At 39.4% G+C, this 19,302-nt stretch overlaps 1 protein-coding gene across 1 annotated transcript in view; it reads right to left on the reverse strand.

Annotated features, from left to right (window-relative positions):
- Window positions 1–19,302, reverse strand: part of Astn2 (astrotactin 2) — a 935,232-nt gene that overhangs the window by 336,492 nt on the left and 579,438 nt on the right. Inside the window, exon 12 of the mRNA XM_036178556.1 lies at window positions 8,713–8,901. Within this exon, the coding sequence (XP_036034449.1) occupies window positions 8,713–8,901 (189 nt within the window). The remainder of the gene's footprint in view (window positions 1–8,712; window positions 8,902–19,302) is intronic.

A 19,302-nucleotide genomic window follows, 5' to 3' on the forward strand; every position in this document is an offset into this window, starting at 1 on the left:
GACATACAAAAGCTACACACATATTTAAAGAGGGGAAAAAAAGGAAAGAGAGTAAAGAAAACGAAAGATCCAGAAATAGAATATATAATTAACCATCTCTCAGGAAATTGTGAGTTCAAACAGTTCAGAACAGCTTTGGAGGCCACTCCATCTGATCCAACTCAGTCTCCTCATACACGGAGCAAGTCAGCAATGCTAACGAGGAAGGACCAGCTTTCCTCAAACTCTTAAAGGGAGCCCTTCTGTCTCACACAGTGTGGGTGGGTGGGTGCAGAATTCTGAAATCCCACCTCTTGTCCCAAACTCTCTTCTTTTGCCATAAGATAAGTACATATGACAATCAGACCAGATTGGAGACTACCTTTCTAGTAAGTCTCTCATGAACCCGTGTTCTTCACAGGTCATTAGTGCAAGTCTGTGACGAAATGTCTGGCTCCAATGGGGCTGCCTTATTTTTTTTTTTGTGAGACTTTTGCAAAATCTACCGTTTTGATATGCTCAGGCCTGTTCTTAAGCAACCCGTCCTCTGCCATTTCTAAGTCCCCGGTCTCAATAATAGTTCCTGACTGATGTTTATCTAAATCTCCACAAACTATGACCCAAGTTGACCTTTCTTCCTTATTGCAATGAAATAGGTTGGATAGAAGAGGTTTGGAGTAAAAACAACAAACAAATAAAAAAAAACCCATGAAATGCCATCAGCTTTATGAGTTTATCTCACCCCCACAGGTCTGCTGATTCCCACACTGATCAAGAGCTAAGGGAAGCAGGAAGCTGATAGCATCTCTGCCTGGGTCATTAAGACCAATACTGCAGCAAAAGGGATTAGAAAGAAAGTCGGACCACTGGCTGGGTTTAGGGACAATTCTGATGTGAGATCATCGGCTCCTGGCATTTTCACAGCACTTGACATTTTTACCAAAAGCTTTTATGTCCATTCCTGTCCATTTGAACCAGATTCTTCCTCTCTCTCAGAAACATGCAGTCTCTTAAAGTGAGCCTGTCATGGTCTCTTGGAAGAAAACACGTTTCCACTTTCATATGTGCACAGTGTCCTTTCTCTGTCATTTCTTCTTTTTTTTAATTAAACCTTTCCAGCCTTCAGACTGTCCCTACTCCCTCACTGATTTTCTTGTCTACTTCATCATATCTCCAGCCCTTTTACAAAGTTGTCACCTTTCTTTAGTAACCTCTGGCTTAGCCGTATTGTCTCCATCTTTGTTTCTCCTTCCATGGCTCTTCTTTGTGAGTCTGACCTCTTTTCTGCACGCCTTTCCCTGCATCTGATCCTTTCACTCCACAGTACAGGCGTACACTGTGCTTACTACTCACATGTTGTATACAACCTTGTCCTGGCAGGGATTCTAAACAGTTCTACACATATATAAATATATCCCCCAGGGACAGACTGCAGCCTACATACAGCAGCTTGAAAGATGGAGCCTCCTGCAGGTGGCCTTTGCCCAAGATATCCTTTCAGTAGTGAACTTGGCATTTTCCCATGGCATCTGGCTTCTGACCGTGCACTGGCAGAGGGGGTGGAACACATGACTGCCCCTCTCACATGATAAGGCAAGACATAAGAAAAGTGGTGTACTCTCTTTTTTTCTTTTTCTTTTTTCTTTTTTCAGAACTTGAAATAAAAGAGATCTGTGGTCCCAGAGTTAGGAATCTCAATTTTAGTTCCAGAGAAGTTTCAAATCATGGTGAATACTAACATACAAACATCTCCATCTGTGCAACAAAAGGTTAGGCCTCAAAGAGTCTGTCTTGATGCACTTGTCTGAGGCAGAATTCACTTTAAAGCAATCCAGGTTGTACTTTTAGGGCTCTTCAAGGGAGGCAATAGAAACCCTTCCATCAGCAGCTGTCAGATGTGGTCATGCAGAGAGAAACAGGGAAGAGAAAAAGCAGAGCTCTACTGTCACGTGGACATGTTATAGCCAGTCCAGATATGGTTATCTCAGGCTAGGCTGTTGTCAGGAAACGAAGCATATGGCAGAACGGCTGTTGGAAGTGTCTGCTGGCTACTCTCTAGGCTGGACCAGAGATTACTTGGAAGAAGAAGGGGAGGGAGGAGGAGGAGGTGAGAAATGACAACTGTCTTTGATGGTGAAAAACTTGAAGGCTTCTGGTTCTGGGCAGACACAGTATCCTCTGCCTCTTCTCTCCTCAGGATCTAGCAGCTTTGTACCCATTTGAATGTTCTATTTGAATTAAGTTAATCCTCATAAAATAGAATAGAAACTAACTCATTTGATCATTTCTTATGGGTCAGGCACTCCAGTAGTTACCATGAGAAATCAATCAACCAGCATCCAACATGCAAGGTGCTTATCACCATTAACTGGCACCTGACAAATGCCCCCGTTAACAAAGAGGCAGAAGAATTATGCTTGTTGAGACATGTAGGCAAGTGTACCTGGGGTCCATTCCCTGACTCTCTTCCCATGAATCTACATGTCTGATACTTTTCAGACACTTTCTTAGACCAGAAAATGCCCTTGTAGCTATCCCTGAAGATGCACTGTTCCTTGCTATTTCTTCAAACTCCAGTTCCCATGCCTTGTCCTCAGCAATGTTCTTTATTCTTCCTTCTACTTCCTCTTAAAAGTCTGTGTGTAACTACTCTTTGGAAAACACAAGCATTTCTCAGGATGCTGCTTTATGAATTAAATTTTACTTTTATTCTTCAATTGTGCATGTCATCCCCTATACTTGTAATTTTCTTCCTCAAAGGGAAGGGGTAATTTATTTGTTTGTTTTCCCTTTTTGTACTACAAGCAGTTTTATTCTATCCATGATGATACTCAAGACACTTTTACAAATTGTAAAAATTATGGAAAGCTAGTTTTGTACAATATCAGCTTTAAGAAATAGTTCATCTAGAGAGTTTCTCAATTTCTTTCACAGACTCTCCAATGAAGGTGCATTGAGCTTTGGTTTGAACACCTGAGCAGTGAAAAGAACTGAGAATTGGAGGCTAAGACTGTTAAAGCTTACACTGAGGCTGCCAATCACTTCTTTCACTCTTGGATTCTCTTTCAACTATTCCCTTCCCTTGCAACTATTCACTGGACCTCAATTTTCTTCTCAATTCCCTTTTCTCCCTGATATAATTTCTGTCATCTTTAGTTGATGCCTCCAACACACTCATCATATAGCTTCCACAACAGACACCTGATTGACACCTCTGTTTTCACACTCTTACACATAACCTACTTTCCACACAGCCTCCAGTGAGGTTGAAAAATGCAATTTAGTCATTGCATACTCCCCTCCTTGCATGATTTAAGATTATCCCCATGCTCATTAGAAAGCAGATTTGGCTGACACACCCTCAGGCTGGGCATCGGATTCATCGCCTATCATCATTTCTACACTGTCCTCCTCAAGAACACTCTCATATCCTGAAACAAGCAACCTTGTTACCTTCTTAGAATAATTATCTTCCATTGAAACCATGTCCAGTGCTAACACCTCTATTTTCTTTCAAGTATGAGCTAAGTGATACTTCATATCAGCAGTTGACTCTAGACCATACTATTGCTATCTAACCCAACAGAAGTGTGTTCAAAACTCTGTTCAAACCGCAGTAGATTCCATTGTTAACTGTTTAAACACAGAAGGTCCTTGTGTCAGCTACATCTAAGTGCTAAGGTATCTGATGTCATAGTGTCCCATTTTGCACCACATCCTTAATAAGAAGCATGGTACTTGTGGTGGTTTGAATAGAAATGCCCCTTCTCGAATATTGTCATAGATTTGAATGCTTAGTCACCAGGGAGTGGCACTATTAGAAAATGTGGACTTGTTGGAGTAGGTGTGGTCTTTTTGGAGGAAATGTGTTGCTGAGGGTGGGCTTTGGGTTTCAAATGCTCATGCCAGGCTCAGTCTCTCTCTCTCTCTCTCTCTCTCTCTCTCTCTCTCTCTCTCTCTCTCTCTCTCTCCTTTTCCAGCACCATGTTTGCCTGAGCACCACCATGATTCCTGCCATGACAATAATGGAATAACCTCAAAACCTATAAGATATCCCCAATTAAATGTTTTCTTTCATAGGAGTTGCAGTGGTCATGATGCCTATTCACAGCAATGGAACTGTGACTAAGACAGTACCTGAGAAAAGGGAGGTACCCAGAGACCACTTGATGACTATAAAGATAAATGCTTCCACAGAATTCACATTTCCATTCTCATTCTCTAAAATGGGAAATGAGGAGCTATAATAAATTAAAAGCAAGACCAAGGATTTGGCATCAGACTTATACCTGATTCTGAACCTGCCAATGACTCCAGTCACTCATTTTCTTTTGGCACTAACTTTTGAATAGTAAAAGTGAGAGTAAGGTCACTCAAAAAGCATTCTAATTTACCAAAGTGGCAGTGTCTGTGATCTCCAATTTTCTAGAAAGGGGTTTATTTAAAGTTGTTTTAAATTTTTGTTTCCCATTTGTGGAAAGGAAATAACAGGGTTACACACATTAATAGATGATGGAGTGCTGAAATACTTGAGGCATGTTCTGAATTAGTGTTAATGGCAATTATTATTGCTATCAACTATAATAGTGGTGAAAAGATCAGCCAAGTGATAGTGAGAAGTAATGGAATCTGTGGTACACAAAACAGTGGGGATGAGTTTAACATAGGCTAACTCTTAATTTTTGTTTTGTTATATACATGTTTTAATTTTACACATCAGCCATGGGTTCCCCTGTCCTCCCCCCTCCTGCCCCCACCTTCCCCCCATCCGCTCCCCTCCATTCCCATCTCCTCCAGGGCCAAGACTTCCTTGGGGATTCATTTAAACCTGATGGATTCAGTACAGGCAGGTCCAGTCCCCTCTTTCCAGGCTGAGCAAAGTGTCCCTGTGTAAGCCCAAGGTTCCAAGCAGCCAGCTCATGCACTAAGGACAGGGCCCAGTCCCACAGCCTGGGTGCCTCCCAAACAGTTGAAGCTATTCAGTTGTCTCACTTATCCAGAGGGCCTGATTCAGCTGGGGGCTCCACAGCCTTTGGTTCATAATTCACGTACTTCCTTTCATTTGGCTATTTGTCCCTGTGCTTTTTCCAATCTTGGTCTCAACAATTCATGATCTTACAGTCCCTCCTCTTTCTCGACAATTGGACTCCTGGAGCTCCACCTGGGGCCTGGCTGAGGATCTCTGCATCCACTTCCATCAGTTATTGGATGAAAGTTCCAGCACAACTGTTACAGTGTTTGGCCATCTGATCACCAGACTAGGTCAGATCAGGCTTTTTCTCGACCATTGCCAGCAGTTTACAGAGGATGTATCATTGTGGATTTCTGGGGACCTCTCCAGCACTCTGCCTATTCCTGTTCTCATGTGGTCATCATTTATCATGGTCTGTTATTCCTTGTTCTCCCTTTCTGTTATTGATCCAGCTGGGATCTCCTAGTCCCCTAACCTTTATTTCCCTCAAACCTTGCCCTTCATTACTCCCACTATCATCCATGTTGTTCATGTAGATCTCATCCATTTCTCTGTCATTGGGCGATCCCTATGTCTTTCCTAGGGTCCCGTTTTCTAGGTAGCCTCCCTGGAGTTGTGTAGCAGTCCAGTCATCTTTATTTTACATCTAATATCCTCCTATGAATGAGTACATACCGTGTTTGTCCTTCTGAGTCTGGGTTATCTCACTCAGGATGATTTTTTCTAGATCCATCCTTTTGCCTGCAAACCTCATGATGTCATTGTTTTTCTCTGCTGAGTAGTACTCCATTGTGTATACGTACCATATTTTCTTTATCCATTCTTCAGTTGAAGGGCATCTAGGTTGCTTCCAGGTTCTGGCTATTACAAACAATGCTGATATGAACATAGCTGAGCAAATGCCCTTGTGGTAGGATTGAGCATTCCTTGGGTATATGCCCAAGAGTGCTACAGCTGGGTCTTGGGGGAGATGGATTCCCAATTTTCTAAGGAAGCGCCATATTGATTTCCAAAGTGGCTGTACAAGCTTGCATTCCCACCAGCACTGGAGGAGAGTTCCCCTTGCTCCACATCCTCTCCAGCATAAGCTGTCTTCTGTCTTAGCCACTCTGACAGGTGTAAGGTGGTATCTCAGAGTTGTTTTGATTTGCATTTCCTGGATAATTAGGGATGTTGAGCAATTCCTTAAATGTCTTTTAGCCATTTGAACTTCCTCTGTTGAGAATTCTCTGTTTAGTTCTATAGACCATTTCTTAATTGGACTATTGGGCATTTTGATGTCCAATTTCTTGAGTTCTTAATATATTCTGGATATCAGCCCTCTGTCAGATGTGGGGTTGGTGAAGACTTTTTCCCATTTTCTGTAGTCTGTCACTTTGTCTTGTTGACCGTGTCCTTTGCTCTACAAAAGCTTCTCAGTTTCTACAGGTCTCAGGGTTTCTCTCAGTGTCTGTGCTATTAGTGTTATATTTAGAAAGTGATCTCCAGTGCCAATGCGTTCAAGACTACTTCCTACTTTCTCTTCTATCAGGTTGAGTGTAACTGGATTTATGTTGAGGTCTTTGATCCACTTGGACTTAAACAATTATCCACCATGATCAAGTAGGCTTCATCCCAGGAATGCAAGGGTGGTTCAACAAATGAAAGTCCGTCAATGTAATACACCATATAAACAAACTCAAAGAAAAAACCACATGATCATCTCACTAGATGCAGAATAGGCATTTGACAAAATCCAACACCCCTTCATGATAATGGTCTTGGAGAGATCAGGAATACAGGGAGCATACCTAAACATAATAAAGGCAATCTACAGCAAGCCAACAGCCAACATCAAATTAACTGGAGAGAGACTCAAAGCAACACCACTAAAATCAGGAACAAGGCAAGGCTGTCCCCTCTCCCCATACTTATTCAATATGGTACTTGAAGTTCTAGCCAGAGTATAAGACAACATAAGGAGATTAAAGGGATACAAATTGGAAGGGAAGAAGTCAAGCTTTCCCTATTTGCAGATGACATGATAGTATACATGAGTGACCCCAAAAATTCAACCAAGGAACTGATACAGCTAATAAAACCTTCAGCAACATAGCAGGATACAAGATCAACCAAAAAAAAAAAATCAGTAGCCCTCCTATATACAATAGACAAACAGGCTGAGAAGGAAATCAGAGATACATCACCCTTTACAATAGCCACAAATGATATCAAATACCTTGGTGTTACTCTAACTAAACATGTGAAGGATCTATATGACAAGAACTTTAAGTCCCTGAAAAATGAAATTGGAGAAGATGTCAGAAAATGGAAAGATCTCCCATGCTCATGGATAGGCAGGATTAACATAGTAAAAATGACAATCTTACCAAAAGCAATCTACAGATTCAACACAATCCCCATCTAATTACCAATACAATTCTTCATAGATCTGGAAAGAATAATACTCAACTTCATATGGAAACACAAAAAGCCCAGGATAGCCAAAAGAATCCTGTACAATAAAACAACCTCTGAAGGCATCACAATCCCCGACCTCAAGCTCTACTATAGAGCTACCCTAATAAAAACAGCTTGGTACTGGCATAAAAACCGACATGTGGACCAATGGAATCAAATTGAAGACCCTGACATTAACCCGCACACCTATGAACATATAATTTTTGACAAAGAAGCCAAAAATGTGCAATGGAAAAAAGAAAGCATCTTCAACAAATGGTGCTGGCATAACTGGATATCAATGTGTAGAAGGCTGCAAATAGATCCATAGGCTAATTCTTAATGAAAGATGGCCACACTGGCCAAAGATCGTTTGTATTAATAAGATGATGAGTGTGGTGATGAAGGATTGTGGCTGATTATTGTAATCTCTACAGTGATAGGGGGACTCTGCTTTATAATATTAGCTCATAATATCTCATACCCCTTTTCAAGAATTATGGTGAAAATTATGGGGCCTTTTGCTGTTTTAAGGAAATCTACTTTTGCATGTGGATCAAATCTTCTCACTCTACCCTCTTAGAGGTCTTTAAGAAAGTGTAAATAAATTCTATCCCAGTTCATCCTTCCAGAATGGCCTTGCTTTCTTCAGTTGTCCAAGGAAGACCTTCAAATCATTCCCAAATGCTGAGTCTTTGTATAACCCAGGCAAACCAAGCTACTGTTTTCTTCTTTCTCATTGAATGAGCATTTCTTTTAATTACCCACATACTACTGAATCACTGACACAGAAAAAAACTTTATCATGTAACTAGGGTAAAAATATACTTTCTATGTAGCTCTATTGAGATATGAGGAGCATGTGTAGATAAATAGAGAGGGAAAATGTGGATAGTGAGGGAGACAAGTGTTTTAGGAACATTTGGGAAATGTTAATGCAGAATGTTTCTAGATGATACCATTTTTATTTTTTAATTCACTACATGTCTTTATTTTTGAAATTTTAGAATAACACTTATAGCACACTTAGCTTTAAATACACTGGGAGATTAATTAAATTAAAAAATTCCATTAGGTGTACTGAGGATGATTTAAGGTTGAAATTAAAATACGTATATAGCCATTGAAGAATGGAAAGGTAGAATAAGTTTTAAGTCAGTGGAAATGTATCTCACAGAATATATTTTGATGACTTCTAACTCCTTGGAGGGTATTAGCCAACATAACAGGTTTCTGTACCACCCTGCCCATCCTTTCCTCCCTCAGCCCAGACTACTCTGCCCTGGTGACTGTAAATGTTCAAACAAGCATCTACTCCATACCTGAAGGTCATTTGGAAGACTTGGCCTTGGTTTACATGTTGGGTCCTGTTGTTGTAACCATGCAGCATCTCTCCAAAGAGGGTGTCATTGAATTTGGAGTCAGGTTTGAGGCACTTGGGTCCCTCGCAGACATCTGAGAGCATTAGACAGGATTTCCCATCTGGAGCCAGCTTGTATTCTTCCACACAACTGCATGACAAAACAGCCGAGAGTTAACACTACATGCCAGCTGCCCCCACTGGAAGTGACCTGAAACCAGGGCTACCTTTGCCTAAAAACAGGTAATAGTTTAAGCATGGAGAGAGCTATTTTGGCTGAAATCTATCTAGGGTACAAGTGTCTGGAGAGAAGCACATTAATCCTGAAAACAGACAAATTCAAGGAAAGTCATTTGTGACATTGTAAAGGAGTCGAGGGGGACACTGGCATGCATACCCATACCTAAAGTAGATTTAAAAGCAATTTTCCATGAACATGCATATTTAAAAAGCATGACAGACCAATTCACAGGGAATTATCAACTAGTTTCTCAAATAAGAATCTATTCCCAGTGTATCTGTCAACCAAGGTTGAATACTGTAAGAAAGTTAAAGTTTATATTGCCCTTGTAACAAAGGTGACCCATCAGGATCACGGACAGTACACATAGCTACAGAAGCAACCTCTGCTCAATTATCAGTGTTAGCAGTCTTCCCTGGTCTCTCAGTGTCTGACAGCCAGATGAGCCCTTGACATGTCTTTGAAGCAGGCATGGGCTCCTTTGTGGACCAAACAGACATCTGAATGGAGAGTGGAAATAAGATTTCCAATTCAAAGATGTTGATAGTAGAAAGGGGTTTTCTTACACAATGATGGAGCACTGAGGTGAAGGAGAGGTAGAGGGAAGGGAATGGAGGTCTCCATATCTGAAGACTAACACAGAAACTAGCAATATTTGAATATATGTCATTTCTTGGTTCTTTTGTAATTATATATACAGAGTACCTGTGCATAAATTAACAATCAGACAAGAGAGACTTGGAGACTTGGAGAGACTCAGGCAAATGTGTTGTTTGCTGCTTGGGGGCTTATGAGCACAAGGAAGTCACTTAACTTCTTTAGTCCCCAGCTAGCCCCTTTCATTTGACCATAATTCACTAGAATACTATTCAGTCACATGGTATGTCAACTATAAAAATGAGATTTCAATGAAGCTATCAAGTTCATTACAGGAGTAGCCATCATGGGGATGGTTCTATGCATTAAGCCTGTCCTATCCACTGGGAAATTCATATATTCATTTTAACACAATGAGTAAAATTAATAGCAACACCCTATTGAACATATTAGCAAAAGAAAGATTCAAAGACGAAGCTCATTATAATAAGGGACAAAGTTGGCGTTCAAGTTCAAGGTATGTTTAGTAACCAAGTATCTTCTGCAAGCCTAGTATTCCCCAAGTCTTGCATTTTCTATTTACACTTGAGCCTGATTAAAATGTTACATTTGAAGCATCATGCAGCATGCACTCTCTCATTTTTATTTCCTTCCAAAGACAGTGGAGATTACTTAAATTTGGCTGTAAGATGACTGAGTCACTCAAAGGAGCAAGTTAGTCTCTGTGGAGTTGTTTGGATGGAAAATACAGCTATGATGCTGGAAAATGTAGCTATGTTTTTGGAAGGTAGTTGAACAGAAAATGCACACGTTGCACTGACAATTTGACTCAAGATCACTCTAGTGAAAAGCCAGGATATTCTCATGCATAAAGCAAGCTGTCACTCTTTGGTGACTTCCCCGTAGTTGTCCTGTGTATTGTGTTGAAGCTTTGGTGATCTATCTAAAGGTCACAATTTTCTCTCCAAATTCAGCAGAGAGCTTCCTAAAAGAGGCCTCATCCAGGATTCTTGCTGAAGTCAATTCCCTACCCACCATCTTTTCCACATCTGTTAGTTATAAGTAAATCCTCCTCAACACAGTTTCAACAGAGGTGAACTGAATGGAAACCAGAGTACAGAGCATATAGCAAATGCTCCATAAAATCTAATTGTGCCTGTTATCACAAAGGGCTCCCAATTTGAAGAAATGGTTTACTTAGTAAACCAGGTGAGACTTATTCTGTATATCTTTCTTTACACATTCATATACGCAAATGCCTATGTAAACTGTGATTAAATATATGCTTGTGGTAAATGTGTAAACAGAATCAAAATGTGTAAAGTAAAATGTGAAACTTTGTTTCCTACTCTATACTTCCTGTATTCATGCCATCACTATTATCTGTTATATATCCTAGTAAAATGTTTCCAACTCATTTAAGTACACATTTCTATATGAATATATATATGTATATATATATATATATATACATACATACATATATATATATATATACATGGATATGCAAACACAAACATATAATTGTATGCATAAAAATTTACAATACATTTTCATAAGCTATGCACTTATACCTGTTGCTAGAGATGTTTTTTTTCAAGCCAGTGACTTATGGATCTCTCTTTAAAACGGTTATTTGGCACTGCACAGTACAAATGTACCATAATGCTTTTAACTAATTTTTATTGATGGGCACTTTGGCCATTTGTGGCTATTTGTTATTGCAAATACTGCCAGAATGAAGATCTTTGTAGATATATCACTGTGCACATGTATGTATTCTGTAAGACAGATTTTTAGAAGAGGGATTGCTGGGTCAATGGTTTATGAATTTTAAAATTTTGATAGATCTACTTAATGGCCATCTGTAAAGGCTCTACCAGTTTACAATCCCATCACTGATAAATGAGGACTTGATTTTTCTATATCATCTATGTTCATTATTGTCACTCTGAGATGGGAAAAATAACTCATTCCTCTTTGGATTTACAGTTCCCTGATGAAACAGCCCTTTCTATTTCTCTTTCTGTGGATCATATTTGTGCTTTGACCATTTCCTGCTATGATATCAGTCCCTTCCTCATTGGTATGTACATGCGCTGTGTGTTTTCTGGATGGTAACTCCTTACTGTCCATACATTTTCAGACTTTCTTCTACTCTAGGCTTGTGTTTTAATCTTGATTTTCATATCACAAAACCTCTGTGAACTGAGGGTTTTTTTGTAATGTTTAGAAAGCCACAGGATAATACAATTGTCTTTTTGCACATTAATTTAGTGATTTTAACATTTTCCCATCTTACCTCTTATGTATGTAATTTATTTTGTGTGTAGTAGGAGTAATTACTTCACTTTCTTTTTATATTTTACGAATTCCAAACATTTCTATGATATGCTGGTTTCTAATCTACACCTCCAGAATTAGTTCTTTGAAATCAACAACTTAAAAACTGGCTAGACAATCACCAGAAGGGTCTATCCATTAACCAAGTAACTCAAAATGTCATTTTTATTATATACTAAGTATGAATGTACAGAAGGCATGCACAGTTGAGTTTATTTTCTATCTAATATCTCTATATTAATAAAATAAGCCATCCAACACGAATACTTTGAATCAAACTCACTTCCTCTGCAGGAGCAGCTTTTAGCCACTGACCATCTCTCCAGCCCCTGATAAGACAGTTTTGTGCTGGAGATTGCTTTTATCGTGTCAGAGAAAACATCTTTCACCCTCTACACTATGTCTCTTCTTGGGCATGCTCTACAGCATAAATATAAGCTTCCCTTATAGCTGAGTGGAGGAACCCTGCCATTGTATTCTTTACAGTGTATCTGCATGAAACAGAGTCATTGCTAGATTTAACCTGTTCAAAGTATCCTGTGCTTTTTAGGTTCCCTCTCCCTTCCTATGACTTATTTGGAGACTGTATGTTACTGATAAATACTGTATAATGGACGAGAGCTGCCGAATAAGAGATTACATGTTTATGCATGCTTCTGGTTTGGAGGAGGGTTAATTTGTTACAGCAAGAAAGCTTATCTCATCCTAACTATTGCAGTAGCATCATGATTTAGAGTCCTCCAATTTAGAAACAGTTTGCCTATTCATCAAGTTTTTTTTTTTTTAACACTAAACTTTCAAATTTTTAAACACTAAACTTTCAAATTGTTTTCATTGTAAGTTTCTTTTTGTTATAGGAATATTCACAGAGATTATGGGAGACACTATGCTTTCACGTTTATAATTATATAATTTGCATATTTTTGGATATGGGCCAACAAAGTTTCTATCTTGGTTCTTCCTCTCAGGAGCTGTGTAACCTTGCACAAACTGCCTACCCTCTCTGCACCGCTTTTGCTTATCTATAATGAAGTCCCTGACTTACAGAGCTACTGCACTGAGAAAATGTCTTGTGCTTATATGTGAAAAGAGTTAAAGGTTCTATTATCCTAATCTTCGACATTTCAGGAATGCCATAGTTAGGTTTTCTAGTACCATGACAGACCACTATGACCAAAATAACTTGGGGAAGAAAGGGTTTACTTCAGCTTTCAACTTAGGTCATACTCCATCACCAAGGGAAGTCAGGGAATAAACTCAAAGCAGGGCCTTAGAGGCAAGAACTGAAGCAAGTGCCATGGAAGGAAGGATACCGCTTACTGGCTTGCTCCCCATGGCTTGCTCAGTTTGTTTTTGTATATACTACAGGACCACTTGCCCTGAGATGGCATCATCTACAGTGGGATAGGCCCTTCCACATCAAACAAAAAACAAGAAAATGCCCCAGGGACTCGGTCACAGGCCAAACTGATGGAGTCTGTTTCTTACCACATTATCCCAGCCTTTGTCAAACTGACAAAACAGCCGACTAGAAAGAAGAATGTGATCACTTTTCACTTACATTTTCTTGTTAGTTATCTATGATTGGAGCAAAGCTATTACTAATTTTTGTGACTTGATTTTGGTTCAATCAAACTTATTAGTTCTAATATGTGCAATAGGATTTCCTGGGTGTGTGGTCACAGGTTTGAGTGTCAGGGTTTTAGCCAAAGCTGGAGAACTGTCCTTTTTGTTTCTTTAGTTATACATATTTAGCTCTCTTATTTCTACATTTTCTGCCTATTTGGATTTTCTACATATTCATGACTTCAACTTGGAATATATGTTTTCTAAGGATATAATACATTTTATCAAGATTTCCACATGTGTTGCTATAACATTGTGCACCATATTCTCATTAAATCTTTTTACCTTTTGTGTGACTACAGTTCTGTCCTTTCTTCCCTGTTTGTTCATTTCTAATGTATTTATTTGTGATACCTCCCCCATTGAACAAGTGTTCTGCATGTTATTGATGTATCTTTTCCTTGTTCTGTTTCATTTACTTAGTCTTTTATTTGTATCAATTATTTCCTGCTGCTTTCTTTATTTTGTTTTATATTTTTTCCCAAATCCTTGAGTCAGATGCTTTGTTTATTTTCAACCTTTTTTGCTCCTCAGCAAACTCTATTGGGCTCCTGACTGCAGCTCTGCCTCCATGCCACCTCTTTATTCTAAGGAGGGTCATTTCAGTTTGACTTGTTTTTCATACCTGAGTGATACTTAGAAGGTATGTTCTTATTCTCTCCCCTTCCTCTGTTCCTGTTCCCCCTCTGCTGTCCCCTTTCCCCCTCCCCTTCCTCCCATTCACACACACACACACACACACACACACACACACACACACAGACAGAGAGAGAGAGAGAGAGAGAGAGAGAGAGAGAGAGAGAGAGAGAGAGAGAGAACAACAACCTCAGGCATTGATCTGCACCCCCTATCATGCATGAGAGAATGCCTCATATTATTGGCCATTGTGTATACCAGGATAGCAAGCCCTTGAACTTCTGAGATTCTCTTTCATGCCTCACTGTAAGGATAGTAGGAATACAGACAGGCAACACTGTGCCAGGCTTTATGTAGGTTCTGGAAGTTTAAACTCATATCGTCCACTGAAACATCTCCACAGCCCAAAAGACAGGATGTTTTTGTTTTGTTGTTTTTCTTAAATTTCCAAATAGATCTGTTTCCTTTTCATTGTTAATTCATAATAATATAGGATCCCAGTCTGAGAGGGGAGCATGTATAATCTACTTTGGAAGGTTCATTGAGATTTCACACTGGCTTACCTAAGGGAAACACAGGTATCAAATTCAGATTTTGGAGCTAATTACTCCTGAGCTCACATCGAGCCTGTGCTATCACCATCTATATGACCTGATCAAGTCTATTAACTTTCCTAGGTTCAGTGTCATAATTTATTAAATGAGGATAATTGCAGCCCTCATCAAGAGGCTGATATGTGAGAATTAGAGATTACTTAGAGACAGTATAATATGGCATTTTTTTTCATATAGTAGCAAATCAGTGTGTCACCCATTATACTTGTTATGAGTGTTGTCATTTGCCTATAGTAAGTCAGTTGCATTTTCTATGGCTTTTAAATCTGGCCTCTAGCTTCACTCTAGATCCAGATTTACTAAAGTTGTAATTGAATCTTCCTTCCTTTCCCATTTTCTTCTTGTCAAAATATAAATTTAGGAACTTCTTATGTGCTGAATGATATGTAATATGTAATTATATATATATATATATATGTGTGTGTGTGCATACGTGTGTGTGTGTGTGTGTGTGTGTGAGTGTGTGTGTATGTAACTAGATGTCATAACTGGATGTCAACATGTAGAAGATGGCAAATAGAACCATATCTATCACCATGCATGAAACCCAAGTCCAAGTGAATCAAAGACATCAACATAAATCCAGCCACACTGAACCTTATAGAAGAGAAAGTAAGCAGTAGCCTTGAACACATTGGCACAGGAGACCATTTCCTAAATATAACACCAGTAGCATAGATACAGAGAGCAACAATTAATAAATGGGACCTCCTGAAACTGAGAGAAGCTTCCTAAGCAAAGAACATGGTAAATAAAATAAAACGACAGCCCATAGAATGGGAAAAGATCTTTACCAACCCCACATCTGACAGAGGGCTGATCTCCAAAATATATAAAGAATTCAAGAAACTAGACAATGAAATACCAAACAATCCAATAAAAAATGGCTACAGATCTAAACAGAGAAATCTCAATAAAAGAGTCTCAAATGGCCAAAAGACATTTAAGGAATTGCTCAACATCCTTAGTCATCAGGGAAATGCAAATCAAAATGATTCTGAGATACCATCTTACACCTATCAGAATGGTGAAGATAAAAAACACTAAAAAACACTGATAATAGCTTATGTTGGAGAGGATGTGGAGCAAGGGGAGCACTCCTCTACTGTTGGTGGGAGTGCAAACTTCTACAGTCACTTTAGAAATCAGTATGGTGACTTCTCAGAATATTGGGAATTAATCTACCTTACAACCCAATGATATCACTCTTGGGCCTATACCCAAGGGATGCTCAGTCATACCACAAAGACACCTGTTGAACTATATTCACAGCAGCATTATTCATAATAGCCAGAACTTGGAAACAACCTAGATGCCCCTCAACTGAAGAACAGATAAAGAAAATGTGGTACATATACATAATGGAGTACTACTCAGCTGTAAGAAACAATGGCATCATGAAATTTGCAGGCAAGTAGATGGAATTAGAAAATATCCTCCTGAGTTAGGTAACCCAGACTCCAAAAGACAAACATGTTATGTACTCACTCATAAGTAGATACTAGAGGTAAAGCAAAGGATAACCAGTCTTCAATCCACAGCTCCAGAGAAGCTAGCTAATAAGGAGGACCCTAAGAGGAACACATGGATTGCACTGGCAAGGTGAAACATATGAGATCTCCATGAGTAAACTTGGGGTGAGGGAGGAAATAGAGGAGAGAGGATGGGAGATGAGAACATGAGGGAACAGGATGGTCGATCTGTGGGAAAGACAGAGTGGGAAAGCAAAGAAAGAGATATCTTGATAGAGGGAGACATTATGCAGTTAGGGAGAAACCTGGTGCTAGGGAAATTCACAGCAATCTACTAGGATGACCCTAGCTTAGACTACTAGCAATATTGGAGAGGGTGCCTGAAGTGGCCTACCCTGGTAATCAGATTGGTGAATACCCTAACTGTCATCATAGAGCCTTCATCCAATAACTGGAAACAGATACAGAAATCCACAGCCAACTACCAGGCTCAGCTCCAGGAGTTCAGTTAAAGAGGGGGAAGAGGGATCATATGAGCAATGGGGATCAAGATCATGATGGGGAAACATACAGAGACAACTGAACCAAGCTAGTAGGAACTCATGAACTTTAGACCAGCAGCTGTGGAACCTGCATGGGACCAGACGAGGCCCTCTGCATGTGGGAGACAGTTGTGTAGCTTGGCCTGTTTGAGAGGCCCCTGGCAGTAGGATCAGGATCTATCCCTGGTGCATGAGATGGCTTTCTGGAGCCCATTACCTATGGTGGAACACCTTGCTCAACCTTGATGCATCAGGGAGAGGCTAGGTCCTTTGTCAACTGAATCCAGGCTTTGGTGACTCCCCATGATAACCTTACTTACCCTTTTGGAGGAGGAGATAAGGGCGAGTTTGGGGCAATGCTGGGACGGGGAGGAGTGATGGGAGGGGTTATGGGAGGGGGATCTGTGGTTGATATATAGAATGAGTGGGAAATTTTCTTAAATTAAAAAATTTTAAATTAAATTAAATTAAAAAATTAGGAACTTCTTATGGGCTGGGCATCAGGAATGAATGATATGAAGAATTTATATATTATATATATAAATAACATGTATAATATGTAAGAAAAATAACTGCACTGTATATATATTCATCTATATGTGTGAAGCTCAATCCTGTATCCACAACAACACAGATGCACATTCTGTAGATGACCTGATTTGCTACTTATAACCTATAATAGATGTATTAAATGTGTGATTGACCAGTCATTGACTCTGTTATGGGTTGTGAAACCACTGTGATGTAGTGATTAGTGGAAAGAAAGTTATGTCACTTTAGATGGAATGCCCTTGAGTGAGATATTGTGATCTTAGCCTTTCTTTCTTTCTTTTGCTTCCCTACTACTATGAAGTAAGTAGCCTTCCTTCCTGTCATATTCACCTGCCAATCATGTACTGTGCTGTGTGTGACATGCCCAAAGCAACATGGCCAAGCATCCACAGACTGAAACTTCTAAGATCAGGAGTTCAAATAAGCCATATTGTGGTCAAATAAGCCCTTGAGTGATAGCTACAAGAGTACCAAGGAGACTATTGGCCCCCAGCAGCTAGATGAAGACTACTAAAGTCTCCAGAACATAACTCTTGTGGCCAGTGCCTAGATTTGAGGAATTCTGACTGTTGGAGCTGTAGGGTAGCAAGCTTGTGTTGTTCTTAGTCAGTAAGTTTGTGGGGATGCACTAGAAAACCAACAGCAGGAGCTTCATCCTCATACAGGGTTACCACCTTGCTTCCATTGTCAAATGAGAAAACTAAGGATCAGAGACAAGAAGGATCTACTCAACCATGGTGTTAGCAGGTGGACCCAGGCTGTCATACCTTAAGCTTTGTCTGATTGTATGTGGATGTGAGTCGATGTGCACAATTTTGACATCAAAACTGCAGATTCCAGGGACTTCTCTTTTGCTTTTGGGTAGAAAAGGATTATGGCTCAGCAAGAAAGGAAGAAGAGAGAGAGGAAACAAAATGGCCTGGGGTAAGCTCTGTAAGACCCTTATAGACACAAGGCAAAAAACCAGATTCGTGAAGGCAAATGATCCTCTGAGTTTTGAAATGTGAACAATTCTCTCCCTCTGGGCACCTTAGCCCACAGAAAGATTTATGTGAAGGTCTGTTTAGCTGTTGCTTTCTTTTTAAATTTTATTTCTGTATGATGCCAAATAATTATACGGCTTCTTTAGAACATTCTGTTGTCAGGGAGGTTTTTCTCACAGAAATTTGAAAGAGCGTAGGCCCACAGGAAAACAGCCAAGATCTGCATGAAATTATATATTTATACATATGCCAAATGCAAAACATAAAATAGGTAGAGACACAGAGCGGGCATTTTAGCTGAAAGAAATGACTGTGCTTCCTTTAATATGCTCATCACATTGGAGGGATTATAGAGCTGCATAGGGATTTGTAAAGAGCCCCATAAAACTTTCTCTGTGTCTGGTAAACAGCATGTTTGTTTATTTAACCTTCATAGTAATGCAGAGATATGGGCCCTTTTATTCTTGTATTGCCATTGAAAATCTGAGGCTTGGGATAACTGACTTCTTTGACCAAGGTCACATGACTACTTGGAAAAACTAGGAACTCAACACTGGTCATCTCATTCCAAATGAAATGTTCTTTCCACATAAGCATAAATTATCCTCTCTAATCATCTTGATTTTTTTAAAAGCAAAAAAGATAAGAACCTATAGAAAACAGTCAAATTCTCAAAGTGCATACTTTTAAAATTTTATTTTTGTGATTTCTGTATTGCTTATTCCATCATTCCTCAGTGGTTTATGGGGCCAATAAAAATTATTTATTGAAATACATAAACTAGAAAGTAGTTCTTAAAATGAAGAAGAGAACCAAATCCTTACAGAAAGATGGAAAATAAAGAAAAGTTAAGGTTAAATGGAACTGAAGGAAATGCACACCAGAGACTTGGACCAGTATGGGAATGAGCTTAGAATCTGGTGATGATGGTAACAGAGGAGCAGGC

This window comes from Onychomys torridus, chromosome 2, assembly GCF_903995425.1.
Source record: "Onychomys torridus chromosome 2, mOncTor1.1, whole genome shotgun sequence".
NCBI classification, from domain to species: domain Eukaryota; kingdom Metazoa; phylum Chordata; class Mammalia; order Rodentia; family Cricetidae; genus Onychomys; species Onychomys torridus.